We start from the raw sequence: 24,015 nt of genomic DNA on the forward strand, positions 1-24,015 counted from the left end.
CCGTCTAATAATATTGCATGAGCCAGCCTTTCAATATTTCATTGACCGTATTTTGTTTGCCTCTAATTCACTCAGTAGTGCAGTTTTTGTTGGTTTGATTCACTCCTGTTTTCTACAAATAAGCAGTATATTTAATTGATTCCTAAATATATGCAGAAGACTTACAAACATATGTGAGACTTACAATGATATTGCAATGCAATTATTATGACTGCATGAGACACAGTCTTCAGTTCATCAATCATTGTGTTAATTTATGTTCTAAAAGTGTTTGTGTTCTCTGATCTGCTAGCAAAATATCCCCACCTAATAATTAACCAATTCAATTAAGTAAATGAATCCCTCTATATCCGCTTAAACTGATGTGCAGTGAACATTCTGGCAAAGTCAGGCAAGATACAACACATTTGTGCTGATTGATGTGATGCCTTGAAAATTGTACATGTGTAATCTTTTATAAATGTTATTTCACAGCTCTTATGTTAAAAGATGTTTAAATAGTGCTGACATTTCAACACGGTGAAAGAAAAATAAAAATAGCCTATAATAACAGCTAGAGAATCTGCACCACGTGAATTGTTTGACTACAAATCTATGCTCAGTGTATGTATACAAATGTGTTGATTACAAATTGTCGGAAAAAATGCATACAAATGTAGCAGCGAGAAGAATCTGTCAACTTTCGTCTGTTACTACTTGTTTGTATTCTGTGCTTACTTGTGGAACTTCAATTGTTGGAGTAATGTTTCCATGAGGGGCTTATTACAACGACGCACCATACTGTTTATTGTGTCACAATATATCTCTCTCGATGTGTTACAAACACGGCATGCCCTTGATGAATGTGATCACCATTTTAGAGGTATTTCCTTTGCCACGATTTAAGCCAATAATAACGACAAAGTGTCCTAGCTTTCGCCAATTATTCCCTTTTAATTTGACGTTAGTACCAATTGGAACTCAAGATCATTCTGGAGTCTGCATACCATAGTTATGCCTAGCTGGCGATTCATGGTCCCAACATTTCATGGCAACAAACGTTTTGTATTTACGGTAGATGTGTAACGTTTACTGCATTTAATGAAAACATTAAAATAGGTGGTTGGTAAAATGCTATTTAATACGACAAATTATAGACAAATGTACAGTTGTTTTGCATGTTCATATGTGCTAGCACCAAAATGTCGAGTGTCGTTGCGATTATAAAGCTAATTACAGATCATTAAACGCTAACTGACTGATTGAATGTTGAAGCAAACTTTTTGTAAATTGAATTTTGAACGGAAGCGACTTGGCAAGAAAATCACACTGGTGGATTTAAAGAAGCATACGTTTTTTCTAATATATTTTTTTATGTTCTCCCATCCTAGGAACGTGCCTCAAGGTTGCATACAGAACGATACGGACGTTTGCAGTGCACTTAGCAGTTACATGGACCATGGCTTTGACTCCCCTGAAGCAGATCGCCACCCGTCACTTCTTGACTCTCTCACCGTCCCTCTGCTCCTTGGTGTGTGGCAAAAGGGTAAACTTCATGGGGGTGTACCGGCGACCGGGTGAGCCGCGGGAAACCGTCTGGCCCTGGAAGAAGATAGAGTTCAGCTTTGCCAAGGGTGTTGATGGTATATATAAACATTTAGGTTTGCTGAAAGATGAGATGTTTCAGCGGTTTGTGGGGCCACAGGGACGGCCAATCAAGGAGCATATGCTGGAACAGACTCAGGTGCAGTGGGAATTCCGAGGGCCAGAGAGCCTGTCCCAGTGGGTGGTCTCCTCCGATAGAGAAATCGGGGGCCGAAGTGAAGCCTACCTGAAACTAGGTAGAAACAACACCACTTGCCTACTGTACGGCACCATCTGCACTACTCCACCCCGGGATGGAGAGACACGCTACAGTGGATACTGCACACTATGCTCCAAACAGCCAAGGGTCAGTGCATTTACTTGTATGGAAAAGTAACAGGGGTGGAAAATCCAGATACAGAAACTGAAAGTACTGCCCAGTATTTTGTTCCAATCACCTGGATTTGCTAATTAGCATAATTCCTCAGCCAGGAGGTAAAACTGATTTGTGAATTCAACTGGTGCAGTTCATGGGTGAAAGAAACACGTGGCAGGACGTTTACTTTCTTACCCCTGGACATCAGACTTCTGAAAAGGAGGCTAGTGTAGAAAAGCTGAAATGGCAGACATGCTCATCAGCAATTTCCACTTGTTTGATGTTTTGAAAATAGGACAAATTCAATTAATCTCCATCATCAGTCTTTACAGAAACGATGCAAAGAATAGTCTGGACCTGCTAATTACAAAGTTTCCTCTACTGTAATCTTTACAGATGTCCTTTGACAGGAAGAGACACTATGATTGGTCAAGCTTCAACAGCCTGCATTTGCGCATCCGTGGTGATGGAAGGCCATGGATGATAAACATTGGCGCAGAGACCTACTTCTCTCACCAAAGTGATGACCTGTACAACTACGTCCTGTACACAAGGGGTGGGCCTTACTGGGAAGACGTCAAGGTACAGACATTTCGCTGCAAATCTGTTGAAATCTGGGAGCCAGAGCTGAAATTCTGGGGATTTAATATTAACTGTAGAGTATTGAAAGTATGTTACGGTAGTAAATAAAAAATTTGCACCTGACGATACTGTCAATTCTGAAGAGGATAATTTTCATTTGAAAGCTGATTACCTTTTGAAAATACTTTGAAATGGGTGTGTGAAATGTATTAATCATAAACAGCTTTGAATCATGTCATGAGCATCGTAATCTTACTCTTCCATTAGCCAGCCATGCTTTCTTCCTTTTAAGTTGTTTCCACCATCTGGTCCTAAGACCAATTGATAAGTCTTCTGTACAGTAGGTCAGGGAATGAGCAGAAAATCTATATTTGTGAAACAAAATCAGGAATTCTGGGTCCACTGTGGGACACATAGCAAGTTTTTTAGTTTTTTCTTGCCACACATAGTTCAGCAATCTCGTTTTCCAACCTGAATCAGATGAATTTGTTTTACAGATTCCCTTTTCAAAGTTTTTTCTCTCCAGTCGTGGAAGGGTACAAGATGAGCAGCACCAGCTCTGGCTCGACAAGGTTGGTATAACACGCACCATTTTGAAGCTTCCCTGTTGCCGTTGTTCATATCAGTAGCAGTATAATTGTATAAGCTATATCATACAGAAATGATAGTATGGCAATGAAACCGATTTAATTTACATTGCAGCAATACATTCACACTACTGATCACATACATACACAAGGGTTACTACCCATAAGGATGCTGAATGTCTTTGCGTGTTTCTCAGCAGTCATATTTGTGCTTCTCAGGTAAATACAATTGGGTTCACCACTGGCAACGAGGCTGACGGACCATTCCAGCTGGAGATCGACTTCATCGGCCTGTGCAATGACCGCGCACACACGGAAGAGTTTGCTTACGAGATGTACAAAAGGAACCCTTAAGTTTGAGACTCTGCAAACAATGGAGTTCAATAGATGGACAAAGTATATAAAACTATACTTCAGCGGTATAGTTGCAGGCAGTTATTTTCATGGTGGTTCCACTATAGAAGAGTGACTTTCATGTTTTGTGAATCAATTAACACGGCAAAGTTGATGAATGTCAGATAATTGGTGCCTTTAATCTGCTAATGTAAAAAAAAAAAACTAAAACTGAAATAACTACTTAGCAATCACTGAAAACACAACTTTAAATACAGAATTAGATGTGTCATTTCAATTACTCAAAATTCAAACTACTTACATTTTTTTTTTTTTTTTAAACCAACAAGTCTGGGGAAAAAGGTTGCAGAGCAGAAAAAGATGTGCAGATAGGCTATACAAATCTAGACAAAAGCTTGAGAAACATTTGTACACAGTCAGTAAAAAAAAAAAAGGCAAGGCTAAAATGAGTATTTACAGAAGTCGGTTATTTTTAAATATAAAAGGCTCAGGACATTGCCAAGCCTCTCCTGGCCCCCAGCACCTTCTCCTTCTTCTGCTTCCGGTCCTGTGCATGGCGAGTGCGTCGCTCAACCCTGCAAGGGAAACGCATTTTACCCCCGCGCCTACCGAAATCCCCATGGAGCACGCGCGCCAATGACGGGGCAGAGACAGAGCATCTGGGGCCAAGAGTACAGGTTTAGCAGCATGGCACATCCCCCAGAAACTGGGGGGGACTGAGCTTACATCAGAGTGACATGGACAGGCTTATGGCACGGCAAGCTTACGAGACTGAAATGCGAGGCTAGGCTAATTGCGAACTGTAATGGATATTTATAATATAAAAGCTAAATGCTTTCAGCAAAAAAAAAAAAAAAAAAAAAGGTTTATAGTAATGCTGGGACGATATTTACCAATTTCTTGGCATATAATACTATATAGTATCATTTTAATACCGTACAACCTGTGTGCACAATTTTACAGTGCATGTATTAATAAGCATTCCTTTGAACAGCGTTCACATCGAATATATGCTTAATTTAGGTGACCGTAAAAACCGAGAAATTCAAGAGCGGTTATTTCATGAACCAAACTGAACCAATGATATGTTGATGGTGCTGTTAGTTAAAAGTGATTCATAGTTAAGTTATTCCCCGAAAGCTGAAATTTTTCCAAGACCGCTTATTTTCTGCAGGTTACATATGGCTTATATGGAGCTGGCTTACCTGGTCTGGACCTGGTGCTGCTTGTATTTCTTCTGGTGTGACTGAGAGGTATTAAGAGCTGCGTTTTCGTTAGCATCAGAAAATGGTTTCAGCTTCCCTGTGTGAAAACAAGTTAGACCCGGTTTTTTAAAATGTGATCGTGGTGAGGGATGCGGTTTTTTTATGAATATAGTTTTGGGTGATTATTGAATTAGGTTCGACTGAGCTGAAAGATCCAATGCTTGCGTGTAACGCCTCAGGAGCGAATCATCTGATCATTTATGGCAGTAAAAAGATAAGATAGCGGTTGAACAATTTTTTTTCATACGTGTATTCAATTAACAGCTCAACCAATATAATAAGGAGTTCAGTTGAATTATGTAGAAGGACACGCCACCCTGGGCCGGTCTTATGTCGCCAGGAAACTCACCTTTGTGTGGCTGGTAGGACAGGGGGCGGGAGAGACTGGCCTTCAGGTCGAAGGCGTTTTTCTTCTGTGTTCCTGGAGTGTTGGAAAAGCTGGTGTTTCCGCTGAAAACAAAGGTTTTTACACCTAACAGAAAAAAATGTAAACGTTAAAATGGAGCCAGAGAGAAATACATTCCACAGTTATATGTACAATAAATAAAAGGTATTGTTGACGATATGAATGACACAGAACATCAGGGTTCATTACCAGGTGTCCGGGTGCTGGAGACGGCAGGCTTCTTGCCCTCCGGCTTCAGCAGCTCGGTCGGCGTGGAAACATCCTCCACGTGGGGAGACATCCTGGCCGGGGTCTTCACCAGAGAGCGCTTGTGCTCGTTGTCCTGCGTCATCTGTGAAAAACTGCAGCAGCACAACCAAGCAGACGTTTACACACGGCCGTAGTCACGTGGGCAAAACATGCTGGACCCTCTCATCACACTGTTGCTTTTCACCATTCTGTCTAGGAAAATGTGTAAATGTGCCAGTTTGTTTAATAGGATTCCCGGGAATCCGATACGGATACGGATATGGAAATCTTCTTTACCAAAGTAGCATTTGATGGTATACACCCAAAGTTGCATTTCCCTTTTGAACAGACTGGGCTGTAGGGTATAAATCTCAATTTCTCTTAATAGCAATGTTCCTAGAGAGTAGACTGGCTTCTTTCTCTACCTCTATTATTAGGGTTACTTCAAAAGGCGCCATAAAAAATTCAAACAAAAGGCTAACCAAGTTTTAAAGGTACAATAGGTGAGATTTGTGTGAAAACATTGTTACAAGACCATTGTAAATCCCTTCCTATGATTGAAAAACTCATGTTGACACTGACATGTTGACTCACTCTCTGCCTATGTTTATAGTCCTTAAATATGAGTTTCAAAATATGCAGTTGACAGCCCGGCACTCCTGAAAACATTGTATAGCTGTACAATAATTCAAGCTCATTGGTTGAAAATTGGTTCTAATTGCCACAGCCAATGGCGTTTCAACGTCAGCGCATTGTGTAAATAATTTACAGACAAGGGGGAGGGATAAACAGTGTTGTGGTTTTAAGGTGTTGCTGCAATTCCTCTTGACCGTTAGAAGTCCCAAATTACCGATTGCACCTTTAAACATGAAGAATTCCATGTTCTTTACAGATGCATTATTCAAACGCCCAGGACCACCTACACCTAGACAGCTCACAAAGCCGTCTGCAGCGTTAACGTGTGGTTCTGGAGGCAGGTGGGACGGCTCACACAAAGCCGCCTGGAGCGTTAACGTGTGGTTCTGGAGGCAGGTGGGACGGCTCACGTAAAGCCGTCTGCAGCGTTAACGTGTGGTTCTGGAGGCAGGTGGGACGGCTCACACAAAGCCGTCTGGAGCGTTAACATGTGGTTCTGGAGGCAGGTGGGATGGCTCACACAAAGCCGTCTGCAGCGTTAACGTGTGGTTCTGGAGGCAGGTGGGACGGCTCACACAAAGCTGTCTGCAGCGTTAACGTGTGGTTCTGGAGGCAGGTGGGACGGCTCACACAAAGCCGTCTGCAGCGTTAACGTGTGGTTCTGGAGGCAGGGGGGACGGCTCACACAAAGCCGTCTGCAGCGTTAACGTGTGGTTCTGGAGCCAGGTGGGACGGCTCACGTAAAGCCGTCTGGAGCGTTAACGTGTGGTTCTGGTGGTTCTGGAGGCAGGTGGGACGGCTCACACAAAGCTGTCTGCAGCGTTAACGTGTGGTTCTGGTGGTTCTGGAGGCAGGTGGGACGGCTCACGCAAAGCTGTCTGCAGCGTTAACGTGTGGTTCTGGTGGTTCTGGAGGCAGGTGGGACGGCTCACACAAAGCTGTCTGCAGCGTTAACGTGTGGTTCTGGAGGCAGGTGGGACGGCTCACGTAAAGCCGTCTGGAGCGTTAACGTGTGGTTCTGGTGGTTCTGGAGGCAGGTGGGACGGCTCACACAAAGCTGTCTGCAGCGTTAACGTGTGGTTCTGGTGGTTCTGGAGGCAGGTGGGACGGCTCACGCAAAGCTGTCTGCAGCGTTAACGTGTGGTTCTGGTGGTTCTGGAGGCAGGTGGGACGGCTCACACAAAGCTGTCTGCAGCGTTAACGTGTGGTTCTGGAGGCAGGTGGGACGGCTCACGCAAAGCTGTCTGCAGCGTTAACGTGTGGTTCTGGTGGTTCTGGAGGCAGGTGGGACGGCTCACACAAAGCTGTCTGCAGCGTTAACGTGTGGTTCTGGAGGCAGGTGGGACGGCTCACGTAAAGCCGTCTGGAGCGTTAACGTGTGGTTCTGGTGGTTCTGGAGGCAGGTGGGACGGCTCACACAAAGCTGTCTGCAGCGTTAACGTGTGGTTCTGGTGGTTCTGGAGGCAGGTGGGACGGCTCACGCAAAGCTGTCTGCAGCGTTAACGTGTGGTTCTGGTGGTTCTGGAGGCAGGTGGGACGGCTCACACAAAGCTGTCTGCAGCGTTAACGTGTGGTTCTGGAGGCAGGTGGGACGGCTCACGTAAAGCTGTCTGAAGCGTTAACGTGTGGTTCTGGTGGTTCTGGAGGCAGGTGGGACGGCTCACACAAAGCTGTCTGCAGCGTTAACGTGTGGTTCTGGTGGTTCTGGAGGCAGGTGGGACGGCTCACACAAAGCTGTCTGCAGCGTTAACGTGTGGTTCTGGTGGTTCTGGAGGCAGGTGGGACGGCTCACGTAAAGCTGTCTGAAGCGTTAACGTGTGGTTCTGGTGGTTCTGGAGGCAGGTGGGACGGCTCACACAAAGCTGTCTGCAGCGTTAACGTGTGGTTCTGGTGGTTCTGGAGGCAGGTGGGACGGCTCACACAAAGCTGTCTGCAGCGTTAACGTGTGGAAGGGCTCACCTGACGTTCATCCTGCGTGTGGACAGCACGCTGGGTCTGAAGGAGCCGCTGGTCTTCAGGGCGGGCTTGCTGGCGGACAGCTGGGTCAGCCGGCGCTTCTCCGCGATGGACCCCCGGTCCCGGGGCACCGGGCTGAACAGCGAGCCACGGCTCACCTTGGGCTTCTGGAGAACCGAGAAATAATAGAATAAAATACATTTGTTATTTAGCTGATGCTTTTATCCAAAGCAACCTTCAGGTGATTAAACTAAGCAGGGGACGATCCCTCCTGGAGCAATGCAGAGTTAAGTAGCTGCGTGAATCTTATCGTGGCTACACCGGGACTTGAACCGCCAACCTTCTGGTTCCCAGTCATGTACTTTCGCCACAAACCTACAAGCTGCCCCCCAGCACTCTCACACACTTCTTTCATTGTCCATTTAGCCAATCACAGAGATGCACATTTCACATTGCAACTGTAAATCACGTCACTCCCTACCTCCAGTGTACTCGAGCCACACAACAATATAAAGAGCTGATAAAACGTACTGACCTGCACTGCTTTTTTCTCCACTGGTTTAAGGATGTTGGCCTTCTCTGACAGCATCTATAAAGGCAGAGAGCAGATTTAAAGTTATCTACCTTCTGTGAAACGGAAGGTAGAGCAGCACCTTCCGCGATGTTACAAAACATCTTTCGGGAAGAATTATTTTTAACTTTATTTTTATTTTTCAGGCCTTTTTCAGCTTTATTGGACAGTATATAGTATAGAGAGACAGGAAGAATGGGAGCGAGAGAGAGGGAAAGACATGCGACAAATGTCAGACGGTCGGATTCGAACCGCAGACGTCGCAGCTCGCAATGAGCATGCGGTCAGCGCTCTACAGGCTGTGCCACCGAGACACCCCGGGAAGAGTTATTTAAGGGCGGGGAGTCGATTTGATTGACATCAAATGAGGAGGGGGAGCAGGGTGAACCGTGGTTGATCGGAGGGGAACAGAGAATTAACACATACTGTACCCCACTGGTACTGATGATGTAAAAGAATAAAATAAATTTAAAAAATCACCTGTAATTCTTTAACAGGGTTCCTGATGGCCTCCATCTGCTTGTTCTTCCTCTGGAGGTACAAGTCGATGGACTCCATCTTGTTGAAGTGAGCCTCGTGGAGCTTCTTGAAGTCTACGAGAGAAATGCGCACAATCACGTTCCCCGCACAGTCCGCGTCACATTCAACTGCTGCGTTTCAGTATTTTCAGGTGATACACGGCCCATTCCATAGTACAGGCAATGACTGGACCGGGATGACATTAGAAATGGCCTTGCATGTGGGCTGCTGTGTGGCTAGTCCTGTTAAGGCACTGTAGGACCCCACAGTCAGGTATTAAATCCAGATCTTGCCAGTACGGAGCGTGACTGGCAGCCGGGCAGTGAGACACGGTTGGCTCCAGTGTCTCCCAGGTATGTGAGGGTTTCAGCTGGCCGAGATGATGTCACCCCTGCCAGCCAATCGGATGCATCGGGAGCAAAGCATGTGCTCGTCTGCGCTCTGCCGATTTCACGGGAGTGGCAGGTGGAGCAATGAGGAACACAAGTGGGAATTCCAAATTAAATATTAGCTCTCAATAAAAGGTTTTAAGTGATTAATTAATTAATTAATTAATTCATTCATTCAAAGTCATTCTTGTAGGACTTCCCCATCCGAATAAACCTAGGACGGTATAAGCAAATAGAAATCTCTACACCACGAAGCAAAAGGCCCTTTGGCACATTTCCCCAGGTCCTCGAATGCTTCAAATGCACGGGTGCTGAACAGATGAGCACTTGGACACAAATTCAGGGTGTCAGCTTTGATTGCTTGTTTTAGAATTACTGCGAAGAAATGATAGCGAGTCGGGCTTTTTCAGTCAGTAGAAGTATATGTACATACCGCTTCCAGAAATTTCTTTCCAAAATCAGAAATGATACACTGCTGACAAACACATTTCTGAGGATATTGCCTTTATATCAACATATTACAGCCCTGTTAAGTACACAAGGTAATGGTTCTGATAATACAGGCTGCCAGACTAAGAAATATTCTGATTTCTTCATTTATTTTTTATTTTTTGGTAAAGTACCCCTATGGCCAGCTATCCCTAAAAGAAAAATTTGGATGGAAGGTGAATTACAATGAACTGTGTGTTTACAGGTTTTTGTGATGCAATTACCATCATTACGTTTTCTTACTTGGTGTGGTTGGCTTCAGCACAGGCCTGTTCGTCTTTTTCAGAAGCCCTTCGTGACGAGGGATTCTCCCAGCAGGCTTTGCTGGCCCCCGATCTTCTCCTGCGACGGGACAAAATAACGCTGGCTTAAAAAAACGATATGCAACAAGTCTGTGAACTCTCCTGCCAACACAGCGGGAAGAGATTCGGGTCGAAGACGCCCCGTACCTCCCACAGGCCCCTCTGGCGCCCCGTGTGGTTCGGTCTCCTCCGAGCTCCCGTCCGTCGGCTCCGTCCCAGAATCCTCCTGGGAAGACAGCTTCCTCCTCTTAGAGCTCCCCGCCCCTTCTGCGGCTTCGCCAGGTTCCTCCTCAGCCTGGAGGACACAGACATGCTCCGTTTAGTTTTTGCAAATATCCTTTCCAGAAATAACAAATCAGAAACAAGTGTTTATTTCACGAAGCAGGATCACGGGGGTTAGCTGAATAAGTTCACCGAGTAACCCTGGAAACCCTTCCAAAACCATGACTGAAGTAAAAACAGCTGCTCCGGGTTTTACTTGGTAAATGGTTGCCATTTATGTTCCACCTTTATCCAAAGCACTGTACAATTGATGCTTCTCATTCACCCATTCATACGCACACAGTCACACCATGCAAGGCACCAACCAGCTCGTCAGGAGCATTTGGGGGGGGGGTTAGGTGTCTCGCTCAGGGACACTTCGACACACCCAGGGCGGGATCGAACCGGCAACCCTCCGACTGCCAGGCGACTGCTCTTACCTCCTGAGGCCCCCTTGGTGAACTTAACCCCCCAGATGTAGTGCATTAGTTGTGTTCACGCTAAAGAGGTCAGCGCTGCACTACCTCCTCTGTTGATGACTGCAGCCAGCCGCCATCGCGTTCAGCTCCGGGCTCCTCTGCCGCCAAATGCTTTCTCTTTGCCTTCTGGCCTCTCGCACGGCGCTCAGTGACAAACGCTGTGCCCTCATAGTTTGGTGAAGGTTGGCGGGCATTGGAGTCCTCCGTCTCTCCACTGATCTCAGCCTCTGCCTGCAAATAATAACAAAAAAGGTGTGAGATTCAGTCATAATGCCGTTTCAAGAGAACATACGCCTGATATCTGCAGTTTCGGATTAAGAAATGCCAGTGACTGTTTTACGTAGAACATACAGTATAACTCTCAGGTTAGAGCCATGTGTGGTGCAAATGGTGCATGCATGCTGCAGCGCGGTTCTATTCCAAGAGTATAAGGCACATAAATGGAAGACTCGTCTCTTCACACTGTACCCCGACTCATCTGAGGGAGTATACTGATCTATTGCCACTTGTTTCATCCGTCTCAATTTATTAACGCCTTGTTGTATTTTGGTCATAATCTAATCTAATGATTGCACATCATTAATTTACAGCTCTCATAAGAAACTCTTTGCAACTGGCTGGATGAAAACCGTTGCCACGGGACGATGGTGCTGGCCTTTTCAAAAAATGCCACTTAAGTTCTGGTGAAAATGCAGAGTACCATACCCTGGCAAATGCTACCCATAAGAGGATTTAAGTTGTGACCGAAGCAGAGAACAACACTGCACGACACGAGTTAACGTTAACGGGAGAACTGAGAGTACGAGGAGCAAACTAGGGGGTCTTACAGACTACATGTAGCCTCTTCGTAATCAGTCATTAGAAACATCTGGTTGTTAACTTGACAAAACTAGTTTTAGTTACACATACTTTTATCATTGGCGGAAGACCAGAGCATATTGACGAGCTGAATTAAGAACAAGTTGACCAAAAGGGGGTGTGGACTCACATTTTCCGTAGGACTTTGTTGGTTGTAGTACTCCTTGAGGGCTTTCAACAATTTATCCGCCTGTTGGAGAAAAATGCAACAGTAAGTTAGTTATTGGATACTTAACGTTAGCTAGTTAGCTCCCAACTTAGCTAGCCCGCCATCCACCAGTGACCAAACGTGGTCATCAAATTCTAAGGTTAGCTAGTTTAACGTTAACGGTCGATTGCATCCTCGCTAACTAACTTAACATAGTTAGAAACTAGCACAAGTGTTAACAGCTTATTAGCTAGCTAACGTCCCCTACATTCAATCAGTAACCAAAGCAGCCATCATTAGCCAACTACGCTAAGGTTAGGCGAGTTTAGCTACGACAAGTACCGTTACGTTAGATAGATAACTAGCTCGTCTAGGCTAACGTTAAATTACCTTCATATTCGCTTTAAGTCCAACATCCTTCGCCAGCCGCTGCAAATCTGCATACTTAAGTGAATCCAAATCCATATTAATTATGTTTTTTTCCTTTTCTTTTTAAGTGTAAAACACGTTTAAACTAATTACAAAGGCTGCACTGAGATCTCGTGTCGAACTCGCACCGTCAATTGCCTCTGTTTTGGATCCTGTAATCGCGCCTGACGGTTAAAACACCAATTTTCAAAAATGACAATTCGTGCCATTTGATTCGCTGAGAATTTAAACAGGAAACTCAATATTACCAATCACCGCTTTCTTATTACTTTGCCATCGGGGATTCGCCAATGCTCTGCACCACTGAGCACTGACACGGTGAAGACAGCAGTATCCAGACCAATCACATTACATTTTGAAAAGAAGTGCGGGTTTGCCAACAAAGTTTATAAAAGTCGTTGTAGATCGTGGTGTGGTGCAGGTGATACAAATTTAGAAAGTTAAATAAAGTAGGACTGATTATTTTCTTTAAATAATGTTAAATACTACGGAAGAGAGTGCGAGCTGCAGCACCCTAGAGACAAGTCTGGTTAATCTAACGAAAGGGGTGCACTTGGCTCGAGTCGATTATCAGAATGCTATGGTGTTGCACTGTGGGATGTGCAATACAACATGGGGGGACACTCTTGAAGTGTGTGGCGAGGAAAAACAACTGAACTCCATCATTTGCCTCCGTGAGTATCCTGTTGGTTATTTGGATAGCTTCTAGCTAACACCAAGAATATCGCATTCGGCCACATTCTCTGTGGAGACATCGTCAAATTAGTTTGCATATACTCTGCAGCCAGTGCATTTCTCAAACTTGCTGGATTGGTTATGTCATTTAATGGTCAAATAGTTGAGATTTTAAGTTAAGTAAGTTAGTAGCCCAGCTGTAAAATCCAACTATGGCCATCTTGAAAGTACCATCTACCTGCCGTTTCAAAACATAGCTGGTCAAACCATGTTGAGCGTGGAGCTGGTCTGAACCGCTCAGCCAACTACCAGCTATTTCAACACCTTGTTTAAGGTGTGTTTTTTTTTCTTTTTTCTTTTTTTTCTTTTTTCTTCTCTCCATTAGGGAGTTGAACCTTCCTGGTGCAGTTCGTGAAATCCTCCGGCAAAACGACCAGTGACGTTAAATCGTAATTCAGCTACTGTGTGACTGTCTATTATGTATTGAGCCTATTAGTGCATTGCTCTCCGCAGGAGTCACTAAGGACGTGGTGGTTAAGGATGAGCTGGAATTTAAGCTCGAGGGTCGAATGGCTGGCAGGTACGTGTGAATTGTCAAGCTATTTTAATTTGACGTAAGCAATATACAGTGCAATTCCATTTGTGATGGTGGCACTAGGATCAAAACGTTTATTTCTCTCTTTTCTTTAGTACCTACAAAGCTCTGCATTGCGCAGGGTGTCAGTGTTTCGTTGGTGTAGTTCCGTACTCCACCCCAAAGCACTTATCTGCACTTCGCAACCTCTTCCTTTTGCAGAAAGAAAACATCAACTGGTGAGTGTGCTTTCTCATGATGATTCCGTGGCTATATCCCCCAAGCTAAACTGGTGGTAAACTTGGTCATTGGTCGTGTAATTAGACCACCGTAAAATGTGTTCTCTTAATGTTGCGTATTATCTACTGCTGACTACTATGCATTAGGTCTGTGTCCGATAAATTCCTGACTTGACATGCTTTTAATTCAAACTTATGTAGCCTGAATTTGGTCAGTCGCATGATTGGCTGCGCCCTATGTCCAGCTACTTACTGTGAATTACAAGAAATTCTACAGTCGGAGTTCTGTTCGTAGAACGAGGGGCCATAAATGGAAATTGGCAAAAGGTTAATTCTACACCGGTATTAGGAAGGTTTTTTTTTTTGGTTCACGGAGTAGTTACTCTGTGAAGCTGATAGCTAAGCAGGTTGTGTAGTGGAGGCAGAAAATCTGGGGGCTTTTAATACCTGGCTTGATACAATGTTCGATACGATCTAATTTGTAGGTATGCGATCAGCATTAGGTACACTGGTGGGCATTGTTGGGCTGACTGGTCTGTTGTCATTGTTATGTATCAGGTGACATTGTCTCATTGCTAAATTTATTCATGACTTTCCTGCTGACCATGTGGTCATTTTTAAGTCATCCTTTGTTTGCATGTTGTCAGGCAAACTACCAAGTCTGTTCAACAATTTTGAAGGTAGAATTATGGCAAAGATCCCTCTCAAAATGCTTTTATTTGAAAATATGATTTACATTTGTTTTCTTAATTCTTTGCTTCTCAGTTACAATTTAAGAAATGGCACCATGGAAAAAGCCTCATCACTGCATTTTGACCAAAGTACTGTACACAAAAGTATCAAGGAGGTAAGGTTATTTCTTTCTTTCTTTTTTGACATTGCATGTTATTTAGCTAACACATTTATCCAAATCAACTTGATTAGACTAAGCAGGGGACAATCCACCCTGGAGCAATGTGGGGTTGAGGGCCTTGCTCAAGGGCCTGACAGCTGTGCGGATCTCATTGTGGCTATACCGGGATTAGAACCACCAACCTTGCGTGTCCCAGTCATTAACCTTAACCGCTACGCTACAGGCCGCCCCCAAGGTTGGCCTGAAGCTTCTTCAATATGTACAGTGGGCTCCAGAATTATTGGCAAATATAGAAAAAAGGCTGCATATGATAAACATTGGTAATATTCTACAGTGCGGTCTGTTAGTATTTGGACAGTGCTAGAATTTATTTTCTTTTGGCTCTGTACTCCAACACATAGTATGTGAAATTAAGAAATAAATGTGTTAAAGTGCATACTGTCATCTTTTAGTGTATTTGCATCCATATTCGGTGGTCTGTGTAGGTGGTCTACAGCCATGTGTACACATGGTAATAATGGTTTCAGTATCTAGTCTTGGTTCTAGGCTTTTGATTGCCTTTGGAATCTGTAATGGCATTTGTCATCATGAGGACTGGAGATGTGGCAATGACAGTCAAGGAAGCGATTATGAGGCTGAGGGAAAATATATATAGGCATATTTTCCTGAACTGTATTGTGCATATACTATACCTGTCTATTTATTGGGATGTAGACCTGCTGAAAAATGACCAGGCATTAATCTATTCCCACCTGAGTGACCAACTATACTTTCTGGAACTTCTTGGGTCTAAAATATCTTTTCTTTCTCTGTCTCTCTCTTGCCTCTCCTTTCTGACTCTGCCTTCCAGCTGAAACAGGAAATCGATCTTCTGGCTGAGACCCTTACTGCAATGGAGAAGAGGCTTAAAGGAGTGTACTTTGGCAAAGAGGGTTAATCATAAACTGGGGGTGTTTGTCGTTTTTCTCGTAATGCAGTGCAATCTGATCCATCTCCTGTGGAAGTGAATGTTTTGCGCATGATGTGCAATACCACCAAATGTCTGGAGTTGTTCAGTAATGATCATTGATCGCCCTTGTGGTGGACAGATGGACGCTCTTCTCTTTAGACTAGAAGAAACGCACCTCTCGCTGTACCCACAGTTGTGTCGGTTTGAACACTTACCTGTATGGGAGACCGTTGTAACGGCTGGGAAAATAAGCACCGACATGGAGTTGATCCATGTTAAAACAAGGCACTTTCTTTCAGTTGCCCAGTTAATAGTTCTAGCCTCAAGCTTTTGCTTTAAAATATAGTAAAGTGGTTTGAGGAGGGGGGGGGGAGCCTTAATAGAAAAGGTTGCTTTTTGTGCTTGGAAGGAATCAAGCACTTGGTGAGCACTTGAACCTAAGGTGACCACGGCGAGGAATGACCTTTCATTGAAATGCGTCTTTGCCTTTGCTGTGGTTTAGTCAAGCTTCGCTGTTTAGGCTCATATCCTCGAAAGAAATGTCTGCTCTCAAACCAATATTAAATGTTACTCTAATATTGATCTACTGGGTATTGTGTAACTTTGTATTATTGCAACCAGACCCAAAATAAAAATAACAAAATAATAAACAGAAATATGATTAAAGTATAATGACCTTAAAAGCAGATCACTTCATGAAAATCAAAAGTGTCTCAATTCATAAAGCATATCATGAATTGTCCCACTTGACTAACTAGGATTCTTTATTTTTTTATTTAACCAGGTAAGTCCTTAAGAACAAATTCTTATTTACAATGGTGGCTTGGAAAAAAAAAGCAAAGCCTGTTGAGGGAAGGAGATGGGGGGGGGGGGGCTAAAAATAAATGTCAAAACAGATTCTGCTAGACTTCTTATTGCAGGCAGTGGTTGACTTACTGATTTTTGATTAATTGGTAAAACAAGTGGTTCTTTTTGTAGACGTTTTCATCCAACTACACCAATAACCAAATATTACTGGAAAAGTATAGTCCTATCATTTTAGCTGTGAAAGTACCATTGCTCTTGCATGTAAGAGAATAGTGCTATTTTAAATTGTATTTATTTCAACCTGCATCCTCTTGCCTCGCACCACTGCACACATAGCAGTTTAGAGTCCGAACAGACATGGACAACAGAGGAGACCCACACCCTGTAGTCACTCGCCTATACACCAGTGCTATCACAAGATGCATAAGTATCATTGTAGGCTATATAGCCTCTACACAGATAGTTAGTGATCGTATAGAAACACACATTTCCTTCTCCTCTCTGAACTTCAACCAGATGAAATCTGCTTGTACATAACAGAATCATTAGCCTCTAGCTAAGGCCAGTTCCCCCAACATGTTTATTGACTCATTTCCATACTACACGGTCTGTTTTCCATTTAATAAAATTCGAAAAATGTCAAATAATGTAGCCCCTATCAGACAAGAACAGGCCTGGGCCAAACCGGACTGGTTCAAGATCTTCATTTTAGCCACATGCATCCCAAACCCATTATTTAAATGGAGAAAGACCGTTTGACTGATTTCACACTCTTCCAAGTAATTCCTGCCCCCTTATGCATGGCACACTCAAACTGTAAAACTGAAATAAACACGCCACAAGAAATCTCCTATTATTTTATTCAAACATTTCTTATTACAATTGACAGTCAACTTTAAGAGCAATCATGGTTTTCCAAATACTAGAATATTGCATGCTTCACTAGGTTTCCTATTTTGCTTCTCATGCACTTGACAGGGTTCTCGTCCGCATTCTTTAGTACTTTAGCATATACTCTGTGCATAAATTCTAATTGTACAGATGTAGCTGCAGTGTCCCAAATCGCCCCTCCCCTCCCCCACCCCCACACAAAGTGTTAGAGATGTGAAAAGACAGTACTGTGAGATTTAGTAAACATGAAACCCATCCTACTTTACAACCAACACGCTGATCCTCGCTAGCAGTAAACCGATTCACAAGTACATAGTTTGCAGTTTTGTTCAAGCGCGTTAGCGACCACCTCGGCTCGGTAAACCGCGCACATCTCCCCACATCAGCCTCCACAGGCCCTCCGTTACTGTGGTGACGGCTGACATACAGTTTTGTGTCAGAACTAAATCCTTAAGACAAAAGGATAAAAAAAAACTAATGCAATGTAAGATCACTACATAAATCCTATTGCTTTCAATCATAATAAAATGCATATATATTCATATATTTGTGCATGTGATTAGTTTCATCCAGCTAAACCACAACATTTAGCCATGTAAACATGCATTAAACCTCAGAACAATCTGTTCTGCCTAGATCCATCTTAGCAGTGTGCCAAGCTGTGATCTGATGGAAACTTGTGTGTACAGTTGGACGGCCCTTGAATGTGAGATAAGGGCTTGCAATCCCACTGCACACGTTCTCTTGTTTAACAATGCAACACATAAATGAAAAGCTACAAGGTTATCAAAAATCCACACACCGCTTATAAATGTCTTACAGATGTCACACTATTCACCCAGGATTATTACATTTCCATATTCAAAGGATTATGCTGATTTTCATAGGTCTATGGTGAAATCATTGTGCAAGTTCATTCACTGGAATAATGCAGCCTGTCAAAAGACGGCACAAAAAACGCGTCCATTAACCATTGGCACAAAATCCCCTATATCTGAGTTTCTTACCCCCATCTATTCTAAAGTCAGATTTACACAAAGCAGTTGCTTTGCTACAAAAATTCAACCACAACTACAATTTGCTAAGAGTTGCCACTCCACAGAAACAATAATCATCCTGGCACTAAAATCATGCATAACATTTTTATTGCTTCTAAAGTCCTAAATAACTATATATGTATATATAGGCCTAGATATATGTATGCATTATGGCTTAATTTGCATTAGAGATGTCCTAACAAGATGTTCTGCATTCCAAACCTTGAGGTATTTATCTACATTACAGTATACGTTTTTTCACTTAATGACTTAAGCGCTACTCTACACTACGCTATGTTATGCTACAATGCTAATTTGAAGCTACAATTTATCGTTAGTTGTCGGAAGTGTGCCAATCCAGGAGACACATCCCCGATCGTGTCCGAGATTCCCTTTTATGATGTATAAAGCTTTTACATTTCTAACATGTCAATATCAAAAGGGGAAATGCAGCCCCCCACCACCAAGAAAACATTTTGTGAAAACGCACATATGTGGTGCTAAGCGGGGAGCTGGTCAAGTCATTGGAGATGTGTCTCGTCCAAGGAACGGCACCACTTTGACGAAAGAAAATTACAATTCAACGATTGATGATTGAACATCTGTGCTACAGTTTTACACAATTTGTTTTGCGAGTCTGACGCACACTGTGTCCCCTTGTCTCTGAAAACGATATATCGTTAAAGGCAAAGCATTTTTGTATAATGAATGCTGTCACACCCTCAGGCTTAAGAGAAAAGGGGGCTTACACAGTATTTAAACATTACAAAATTATACTTACATAATACAAAAAAAAAGCGTTCTAGAACATAAAAAAACAATGTATGAATGGGATGCATTTTGGCTTCTAAATTACAGCAACATCAGAAACGTTCATTTCTCCATACAGGTAAATGCTAGGGGATACCGTGTGTCCAAATCCTGCTACGAACTACAGCGGGACACAACATGAACGAAAACGTGATGGCCAATTTCGCCCTGGCACAGACCCATATCTCTATTGTTAATTATAAGTAGTATAATCAAGGCCTATAAACTTGTGGATTCACTCCTTAATCTAGTCTCAGACTCCTGCGAGAAAGGACTCTCCAGCCTGGTTAGTAACTATGCTCAGTAAGAGAGGAGCCTCTATATTTTCACTTTTTACAATTATAAAATATTACTATAATTACTGTATTCAGCATGCATCACTACTTTTCATGCATGGCCAGATATGTTGGCACTACTGTACTGCTAGTAAGCTAATGCGCATGGGACTATACATCTTTTAATGGAAGACGTTGGTGATTTTGTTGTTTCAAAACAACTTGTCACTTGTTTCACAATTATCTTTTTTTCTTTACATATTTATAACAGCAACAGGAAAGAAAAAAGAAAGAAATTATGTATTGCACGATTCCGCTTAAAGAAAAGGCTTCACCTCTAGGCCCTCGGGTGCTGGCGAAGTGGCCAGAAACATCCCGTGGGCAGGCCAAACCAAAACAACTTCAATGGAAAGGTCATCGGATGACCCCCATCGCACCCTTTAACTCAAAATGTCTACTTGGTTCATGCAATGCATACCCCTTACATTAGCTATATGGGATGAAATGATAATGGTGAGGAATGGATAAAATGCACAGGTAAAATAAGCAAAGGAAGTACCAGCAACAAAAAAAAAAAAGCTACTGGTCCACAATCATACACCAGACACCAGATCAAAATGACAGCACATTAATGAAATCAGAAAAAATTTCCCTCCGCGTCAAACAGCATTCAAAATTATTTTGCTCACAAAAGACAGTGACTGGTCTTCTTGGATGTAATGGACTCTAAACCATTTTTCTCAAAAGGATTTAGGCAGACAATTAAGACAAATATGGTAATATCCTTCTAGACCATTCAAAGTCACAGCATACTGCCTTGTGATTCTGGATAGCCGGACTGGCATGCTAGGGCAGGTGTTAAGATAGTTGCCATTGCTCTTCCAACTTTGGCCATCCACACAAAGACAAAAATGCTCATGGAGGTACACAGAGTGTGATGCTGGCTTAAACCTATTACTACATGACTTCTGTTAATTTCATTAAGGTTAGACAGGTTAATCAGATTCAAATTATTTTCCCATGAAGGTGTGACTATCAACAGCGAACAGTTTGATAGGCAAGTGTTCATTCTTGTTTCTGAAAATGACTTGCCACGTGATCATAACTGACTATCTTCGAGGGAGGAGCCAGATTTTACCGTGTTATGCGGTCATAAATTAAGAGGGCAAAGGGGAATTTTGAGGGGCAGAAGAAACTGGAATGCTTATTGAAGGGGAAGGAAGAGGTTGGGGCTTTGCTGATTCCGCTGTGGCTAATGTCAGCGCCCAGATCTTCATCACTAGGTGCATGTTCCCCAAATGGTCTTCTTTGGGTAGAGTGGTGAAGGAGGAGGCTCCCGGTTCCTACTCGTCACTGACCTCCCAAACTCCATCTGTCCATTCTGGGACCTTCTCAGAGGCACATAGTTTTGTCCCTCGGGGTATTTGGAGAGGACTTTTTTACTTGACACTGGCTGCGGCTCAATTCGCATCTACAACAAGGGCAATGGGTTACAACTATGAGCAAAACATCCACATGTATTTTATTGCTCCTATTCAAAATATGTTTGACAATTTACACCCACCGTGTCAAGTTATTTAAGGCGTATTTTCTTTAGGAAATGTGATGGATGTGGTGGTTCCAAGTTCTGAGGCTGCCACATCGTGTTGGCACCGCACTGGCAGCTAAGGCTGGATTTCTGAAAGAAAACAGGGCAGAAACATTTTAATGACCCCAATGCACCCCTGACAGAACAGTAGAAGGTTGTTATTCACTCATGGATGAAGGGGAAAAGATCTGTTAATATTCCAGATCTTATCGAGCCAACTCCCCGTGGCACCAGTAACCTCTGTTGAGAATACAATCTCCTTTTTATCTAGGCTATGAGCTTAGAAGCACAAGAAGTCTACATGGTGCCGTGATTTCACTGGATAATTAGGAATATGCCAATTATATTTTGCCCTGGTACAATGCCCTAGACACGATACGGTTGTCTTAATGCAGGAGATAAAATTTGCATTTTAACAATACACTGCAGGTGTATATTGGTAATATAGTCGTTGGAAAAACAGCGAATACTGCCATCTAGTTTACATGGCAAGCATTTCTGTAACAAACGAGTTGGGAATTCCTGTTTTTGTTCTATGTAACCAAACAAGCGCAAATTATATTAGCCAACCAGCAGTTACTGTTACAAGCTTCCCTACTGATATCTTGGGACAAGATGCTTTTACGACGAACACGGACTGGTTAGTAACTTAGAAAACAACTGCTGCGTTTACATTGAATGCATATATCTCTTTTCTTTTTTTAAGGAAATTTGTCGGGATACTTTATTACAACGAAACATGTAGAGGTAATTAACTACTACTACTACTACTACTACTACTACTACTACTACTACTACTACAGCGAACCACATAAGATGACGAATTTTCGAAAGAGTAAAACTGATCAGTCGGAATAACAGTCCTGTGCTGGCATTCACCAGCGTTACTTAATCACGTGATCCATTGTACCATTTCAGTGTGCGCTCGTAAACAAAGCACTGTCTCCATTCGCTTAAGCTACGTCAGCCCGGTCTTTAAAATGATGAAAAGAACACAAACAAAAAACGCATCATACCACCGCTGACTTTGACGGCAGTCACGATAACAAATTAGGAAAACTTAAATTTCTCAATAATAAGCTGTACTCTTCGCCTTACCAAGCCTGCCTTCGGAGCCCCTTCGCCAGGTACTCCCTTTGCCCCGACGCACTACATCCTCTTCTGCGCCATTTTACACCCGCATTGTGGCCAGGCAACACTAGAACTACTCTCTCTCTCTCAGTGGAAGCACGTCCTCTGTGCCCATTGCGCCACAGCGCCATCACTCAAGAGTCAATGCCCGCCCCGAAATTTTATTCAGAGCTACACAGTGGACTGGAAATAGGGGATAGTGCCCAATGACGCCTTCACTCCGCAGCCTGCGAAGTCATTGGCCATTTGCGAACCGTGTTACTGGTGGTAGAACTAACTGAGAAAACACCCAAATAGACCATCCCAAAGGCAGAACTGTTCTGACGCATTCCTTAACTTAAGAGCCGGCGGGTGTGACGGAAGCGGTCGAACTCTCCGACAAAACGACCTTATCTTCTCCAGGCAGCCGAAGGTGAAAGGCAAAGTCGATCGCTGCCGCAGAAAATCGAAGGGGGGGCGCAAAGGCTACAGTACAGCATACTAACAAGCATATTTACAGTAGAATGTTGTCCCTAGCACGCGCGCGACGTATTTCACGTAACATTTCCCTGCTATTAAGCGCCCAAACGGTTCCGTTTATTTCAATTAGGCTATTTGATAAATGTAGACTAATTCACAAATCCTAAGCCGGGAGTTATAGTTGCAAAACAGTATAATCACGGGCGGTTGTAAAATTAAACATATGTATTGTGAATTTAGGATCACAGGAAGAGTTATTTCTTTTGAACCTCAATACTATTTCCCCTCGAAATAGGCTACATATATTAAATTGTTTTGGCCAAAGTTAGCCTATGGATCGTGTTAATTTTAGAATGTGGTATCACTTTGTGGGAGCGTTTGAGAATTAACTCACTGTAGAAACAATAAACATTACGATCCAGTAATTTGTTGTGCATGTAGCTGGATTTAAATTACTTATGTGGGACAGATCAGCCATTATGATAGTCATTATTTTCAAAAGCAATGTTTCATTGTCAGGACACAAGAAATGGAATGCATGTTCAAGTGCTATGAATATTTTTTTTTAATGTTCATAGACATAGGTATAGGTATCTAGCGAATGAGAGCGGATAGTCCTTTTTTTCCTTCGGACCTAATCTCTTGGAGCTCCAGTCCCTTCTAAGGTGTTTAATATTCAAGCAAGCTCAAGCTGTCACCATAGAGCCACTTTCATATCTGAAATGCTGACTGCTGAACACGATGGGAGAGCTTTGAAGCACGATACAAAGCAGTTGCTCCGTTATGAGCAACGGACACAGCCGATAATGAAACAATACGTACATTGCGTTTACTGACAATCCTAATCTCAAATGACAGCAAAAACCAATACATTTCACCTCTGTACAGCAATACGGTAAAGAAATGTGGTGGGTGCGTGTCATAGCTGTGAATGGAGGCCAGGGCGAGTTTTGGAAAAGGAACACTGACAAAAGTTTTGGCCCCATTTCTGTATTTTTTGGAAAAGCTAGCTTTCATAATTATTTTACTAGCGCAATAGCTGTACGGTGTTAAAAACAATACGTTATATATGCTACAGTGCACATTCATATTGGTAATTTGATTGCTTACGGAAATTGGCTGTTGTCAGTCGTCATGGTCCCTGAAACCGACAATGTCATGACTGCACCACCAACAATAATCTGCATTCTTATTGGTGATGGAAATAAGGCTATGTCATCCCTGAAAACTTTGAAAAACTGGGGAGTGATTAAAATTTGTTGATAGGATGACAATAATAAATTAACTCGTTTACAACATATTTTACTCAGTGCCTGAAATTGTGCAGCT

General features: G+C 43.0%; 3 protein-coding genes and 1 long non-coding RNA gene across 7 annotated transcripts; 2 read left to right on the top strand and 2 right to left on the bottom strand.

Annotated features, from left to right (window-relative positions):
• Positions 1-456: 456 nt before the first annotated feature.
• On the top strand, positions 457-3,777 carry ndufaf1 (NADH:ubiquinone oxidoreductase complex assembly factor 1). 4 transcript variants are annotated; one of them, XM_061242798.1, is made up of 6 exons: positions 902-1,053; positions 1,371-1,930; positions 2,336-2,521; positions 3,019-3,093; positions 3,328-3,501; positions 3,536-3,777. In XM_061242798.1, the coding sequence occupies exons 2-5, from the start codon at positions 1,439-1,441 to the stop codon at positions 3,460-3,462; spliced, it is 888 nt and encodes a 295-aa protein (XP_061098782.1). In that variant the 5' UTR covers positions 902-1,053; positions 1,371-1,438; the 3' UTR covers positions 3,463-3,501; positions 3,536-3,777. The 4 variants fall into 4 exon arrangements, with proteins under 4 accessions (XP_061098788.1, XP_061098779.1, XP_061098782.1 ...); XM_061242804.1 differs by lacking the exon at positions 902-1,053 and adding an exon at positions 457-603 and having other exon boundaries at positions 3,328-3,777; XM_061242795.1 differs by lacking the exon at positions 902-1,053 and adding an exon at positions 761-862 and having other exon boundaries at positions 3,328-3,777.
• nusap1 (nucleolar and spindle associated protein 1) lies at positions 3,617-12,587 on the bottom strand. Its single transcript, XM_061242750.1, has 12 exons — positions 12,360-12,587; positions 11,952-12,011; positions 11,009-11,194; positions 10,371-10,518; positions 10,165-10,263; positions 9,005-9,117; positions 8,489-8,542; positions 7,957-8,120; positions 5,323-5,474; positions 5,077-5,199; positions 4,668-4,764; positions 3,617-4,037 (listed from the first exon to the last, which is right to left on the bottom strand). Exons 1-12 carry the CDS (start codon positions 12,432-12,434, stop codon positions 3,950-3,952), a joined length of 1,359 nt encoding a protein of 452 aa, XP_061098734.1. The 5' UTR covers positions 12,435-12,587; the 3' UTR covers positions 3,617-3,949.
• Positions 12,346-16,344, top strand: oip5 (opa interacting protein 5). The gene is made up of 5 exons (XM_061242856.1): positions 12,346-13,072; positions 13,587-13,653; positions 13,764-13,886; positions 14,652-14,733; positions 15,590-16,344. The coding sequence occupies exons 1-5, from the start codon at positions 12,874-12,876 to the stop codon at positions 15,674-15,676; spliced, it is 558 nt and encodes a 185-aa protein (XP_061098840.1). The 5' UTR covers positions 12,346-12,873; the 3' UTR covers positions 15,677-16,344.
• A 994-nt stretch (positions 16,345-17,338) lies between these two features.
• LOC133129083 (uncharacterized) lies at positions 17,339-22,350 on the bottom strand. The gene is made up of 3 exons (XR_009708795.1): positions 22,195-22,350; positions 21,073-21,186; positions 17,339-20,979 (listed from the first exon to the last, which is right to left on the bottom strand). It is a non-coding gene; the product is annotated as an uncharacterized LOC133129083 (long non-coding RNA).
• Between the last annotated feature and the right edge of the window lie 1,665 nt (positions 22,351-24,015).

This window comes from Conger conger, chromosome 1 (assembly GCF_963514075.1).
Source record: "Conger conger chromosome 1, fConCon1.1, whole genome shotgun sequence".
NCBI lineage: Eukaryota > Metazoa > Chordata > Actinopteri > Anguilliformes > Congridae > Conger > Conger conger.

Bases quoted from the DNA above. Each gene is read 5' to 3' on its own strand.
- ndufaf1 (XM_061242804.1), top strand. From the start codon at position 1,439: ATGGCTTTGACTCCCCTGAAGCAGATCGCCACCCGTCACTTCTTGACT. The intron at 2,522-3,018 runs GTACAGACATTT...TTTGTTTTACAG, and splicing joins CTTACTGGGAAGACGTCAAG to ATTCCCTTTTCAAAGTTTTT. The intron at 3,094-3,327 runs GTTGGTATAACA...TGTGCTTCTCAG, and splicing joins ACCAGCTCTGGCTCGACAAG to GTAAATACAATTGGGTTCAC.
- nusap1 (XM_061242750.1), bottom strand. From the start codon at position 12,434: ATGGATTTGGATTCACTTAAGTATGCAGATTTGCAGCGGCTGGCGAAG. The intron at 5,475-7,956 runs GTGAGCCCTTCC...GTGCTGCTGCAG, and splicing joins ACACGCAGGATGAACGTCAG to TTTTTCACAGATGACGCAGG. The intron at 4,765-5,076 runs GTGAGTTTCCTG...GTTTTCACACAG, and splicing joins GTCCTACCAGCCACACAAAG to GGAAGCTGAAACCATTTTCT.
- oip5 (XM_061242856.1), top strand. From the start codon at position 12,874: ATGTTAAATACTACGGAAGAGAGTGCGAGCTGCAGCACCCTAGAGACA. The intron at 13,654-13,763 runs GTACGTGTGAAT...TCTTTTCTTTAG, and splicing joins GAGGGTCGAATGGCTGGCAG to TACCTACAAAGCTCTGCATT. The intron at 14,734-15,589 runs GTAAGGTTATTT...TCTGCCTTCCAG, and splicing joins TACACAAAAGTATCAAGGAG to CTGAAACAGGAAATCGATCT.